Raw genomic sequence first — 4482 nt, forward strand, 5'->3', positions numbered from 1 at the left:
ATATTTATATATATATAGATTGAGAGAGAGGGGTTAAGTTTAACTAAAAAATAAAATAAAATAGTTTTATTTCAGTTAGGTACATGATATATAAGATAACACTATACTTCTGACATGATTTGGTAAGAATTCAAAGTCCTAGCTAATTTTCCTGCATTTATTGTTACATATTAAAGACAAATTTTAATAATGAAAACTACATGCTAAAAAGAAATAAACTTCGCCCAATTAATGGATTATATTATTTAAGAGAAGAAAGAAAATAGGTTTGAATTGTTGTTTAATTATTGGCTACATTCATTTTTGTAATAGTCTTGTAGATCTCAAGCATTAACGTATGGGAACTCAATTTAAAATGATTTCGTAATGTTTAATGTTGAAATTTGTAATTCATGACTTATATAACCACTAGTTTGTATATTTATATATGATTTTGTACAGATGATTCAATTCGCAAATCGCATCAATTAATTTATCAAACATATAATTTAGTGCAATTATTTTCGTATCTTCACCATCTCCACTAGCTTCATTAATAAAAGGAGGAGGTCCTAGTTGGATAACCACCCACACTAACTTTAACAATAACCCCATTCAATCACCACCAATTTTTTCTTAATTCAATCACCATTTAGTTTCTCGTGATTCATAGTATGTATAAATACAGGTAAATAAATAAATAAATAAATTACAGAATATCTTAAAAATCAATTTATTCAACACATTGATATTTCTTATTGGAAAATCTCAATCGGTGATGGTAATTTTTTTCCACTAATATAATACTTTTTATGGATTTATTCTCAATAAGATTTTGTTTTGCAAAAATGATTATAAACACGGTATGTTACGGTAGATGACAACCCTATTTTTATTTATTTAATCATATTACAACTTTTAATACTATTTTAATATCTTTTATCTAATTTAATTAAAAATTTATTTTTTATTATATATATTTATATCTAAATTTTTTTATGAGTGGTATATAACTCTTAAGTATCATTTCTTATTTCTTATAGTAGATATTCAAAAGAGGGAAATAGAAAACATAAAAGTGTAGATGCGGCATTGATAATTTCATGTACTGATAAAAGAAATAAGAAAAAAACAAAAGAGTATGAAGAGAGTGCTTTCAGAATTTTTCTTTGTTTTATGAACATATTATAATATAATGGAACCTAGTACCAGCATTAGAAAAACCCCATGTTCCAATTTTCAGAGGACATTAAGATACAGCAAAATTGAAGAGTAACAGTAAGTAGTAGAAATAAACGATATAGTAATAATCACAATATACACATACAACGCAGTTGCCAATCACCATATATATAAAATGATACTATAAATCATAAATCGTAAAAGAAATAAAAAAAAGGGGGAAATTAGGAACAGAACTTGTAATCGTTGTTGTTGTTTCGTGGCGCTAAGTTCTCCGAGGTTTGCGCAAGTGACTGAAGGTTGCACCTTACGATTGTGTCCACGAACACGCGCGTGTCTTCGGGCGTGTTCCCGGGTGGCACATCCACCACGAAGGACTCCACAACCACCGTGCCGGAACCGGCAGCGGCGGGGTGGAGAGTGGTGACGGAGCGGTAGTTGGCGAGGCGGTGGTCCCCGCCGACGACGCTGAAGCTGATGACGTGGCGCTCGTCGTCGAGGATCTCGAGGCGCTCGGTGCTCCGCGCTGCGGGGAGGCCGGAGATGATGTGGACTTCCCGGAGCGTCCCGACGTCGCCGTCGCCTCCAATGACGTGACAGCTCTTCACGAAGTGCTTGTAGGCCTGAGGGTTGTCAAAGCGCCGCACGACGGACCACACGGTGGGCACCGAGGCGGCGATCTCCTGCACCACTGCCGAGCAGCACTGGTTTTCAGCCACCGCGTGACTGTGGTAACGCGCCACGGCGTCAGGCACCGCCTCAAAGGGCTTCACGAGGAGAGCATCATGACAGTTTGCGGCGGCGGAGTCGGTGCGGTTGATCAGGTGGAGGAGAAGGGAAGACATGGGTGGGTTTGGTGGCGTTAAAAAAACAAGGTTGAAGATGATTGTGTGGTTTATAAGCTAGAATTAATGACTAAGCTCTTAATTAGAAGTATCTCTAAGTTGAAAGTTAATGACTAATCTCGGAATCATAAATATTATAGCATTCAAAGTTTAAGATTAATACCTGAAATAGAAGTATTTTTGGATCAGAAATTTAAGACTGATCTCTGAAGTAGAAGAAGATAGAGGTTGTTGGTGAATAATGAAATGAATTAGAAGGATTTTGAAAGGATTTAGGGTTTTCTTGTTCCTTTAATTTTACCAAGAGAAAGAAAGCTAATGAGTGAGGTTGGAGGGGTGGTTTGGTTTTGCAGTTAGGTTATGTAGATTATATATATAGTTGTAGAAGCTTGAAACTTGAAGCTTGAAGATAGTGTATGGTGGTAGGGTTGGGTTTTGAAAAGATGAAAGGTTAAAATGAAGTTCATGTGGGGGACGTTTTAAAATAGGGGACAAGTTGGTCGAGTTCAATTGACCAAAATGGGGTTGTAGCATTTCATTTCATGTGAAACTACGAGTTTGTTGTACGTTGTCTCGTGAACCTCTCTTTTGTTTATAGAACAAAGCCGAAGGAACCTATTTCATTACCCGTTTAGCCCCTTTCTTTCATTTTCAAAATTTAGTGCATGAAATTGATAGAGAAAGCCAACTTGAACCTTTTCTTTTGGTAAGAGAAGATTAGGGGCATTGATAATCGTTTTAATAAGTTAACCTGAATTTACATACCAAGTTAATAACAAGAATTAGATATGGAAATTAATTTTTGTCCCTAATTCAAATTAGAGATGAAAATGCAAAGCGGGTCATGTGGGTCGGTCCACTAATCCATTTAGGTCTGTCCCGCATCACCGGCAGTCTGCACGGGTCAACAGTGCGGTAAGGCGAATTGACCCGTTGACCCACATAAATAAAAAAAAATATTTTATTTTTTGTACAAAAAAATCATATTCCACTCACTCATTATTTCAATGTGACATTTATTTTATTTTATTTAAAAAATGAATTTAATGTGTTAAAAAATGAATATTTTATTTTAATCATCTAAAAGAGTTAATATTAAGAGTGATAGTAGATTTAGTTTTAAGTAAAGTCTTATATTTAAATTTTTTTAATAAAAAATAATAGAAAAAAGAGATTTCAATAAGATACTAGTTAAAAAAATAGCCATCTTCATTAAAATATTTTTTAACAAAACTTTGATAAGATGCTCTAATACATTTACATATATAAGAAAAATAGATGCAAAACAAAACTTTAATTTTTTTACAAGTCTTCTAACAACACTTATAATTGAATTCACATGTTTATCTTAATTGAATGAATTGAAACAGGGATAAAATTTTAATTCTTCAGCAGTAAAAATAGGTTTTTTTAATAACTAATAAAATTTTATTTTTTTAATATTTTCCTTATGCGGGTTGGTCCATAGGCTTGCAGGCTACCTTTTATGCAGGGCGTGCTAGTGAAATGAGCCTACACTCCTTGCGCGGGGCAGGCCAAATACAGGGTGAGCCTATGCGGAGCGGACCAGCCCGCATTGCCACCCCTAATTCAAACTTTAGACCATCCTACATCTATAATATGAAAATGATTGGAATGAGTTATTTTGCATATGAAATGATTGTTAATTATTTTAAAAGATTATTAGTTTTTTTCTTCAAAATTTGTTGTTGTTTTGATTGCAGACTGATGTTCACTATAACTATTTCCAATAAATTGATGAAGTGAAACCTCAAATTGGATCAATTTCACGCACAAAAGAACTTATTTCAATTATTTTTGTATTACAAACACTTGAATAATCTAAAGTTTTAGACAAAAAATAAAAATCAATTTCGTGTTATAATATATGAAAAAAAAATATATTTAACTTTAATAACAATTATAAATAACGTATCCAAAAGACAGTATAAATTTAACTTAGTATAGTTTGTTTTATCTTTATAAGTTTCTCTTATCATTACATACATTCTAACATAAAAATCCTGTGAAGTTAATTTAAATACACATTTGCTAGTGTTTTATTCGTTCGAACTCCTCTTGTTTATGAACCTAACTTTGCTAGTGTGTATATATATAGGAATGAAAAATGGGATTGTAATACGAACGTGACATATTTGCCAATTTCAAGCAGCTATGATAAAATCGAAGAGAATTATGGATACATATATTATATATTTTCAACTATATAAATAAATAAAATAAATAAATAAATAAGTATCAACTAACGCAATTTGGAAGTGGATTCTTAAAAACCCTACACTGCTTTTACTATTCACGTCACATCTTAGAAGTTTGAAACATGGAGTTTATCTTAAATTCTAAAAGCGTAATTTATTTTTAACACGTTAAATCAGATAAGATGAATAGATTTTATTTCGTCAATTCAAACTGTGCTAAAATTTCTCTTGGGTTGTACAGAAAATCATTTTTTTAA

General features: G+C 32.5%; 1 protein-coding gene across 1 annotated transcript; it reads right to left on the reverse strand.

Moving 5' to 3' along the window:
* Positions 1-1262: 1262 nt before the first annotated feature.
* LOC137818820 (abscisic acid receptor PYL4) lies at positions 1263-2537 on the reverse strand. The gene has a single exon (XM_068622436.2). The coding sequence runs from the start codon at positions 2004-2006 to the stop codon at positions 1386-1388; it is 621 nt and encodes a 206-aa protein (XP_068478537.1). The 5' UTR covers positions 2007-2537; the 3' UTR covers positions 1263-1385.
* Positions 2538-4482: the final 1945 nt, after the last annotated feature.

Source organism: Phaseolus vulgaris, chromosome 10, assembly GCF_051622355.1.
Source record: "Phaseolus vulgaris cultivar YP4 chromosome 10, ASM5162235v1, whole genome shotgun sequence".
NCBI lineage: Eukaryota > Viridiplantae > Streptophyta > Magnoliopsida > Fabales > Fabaceae > Phaseolus > Phaseolus vulgaris.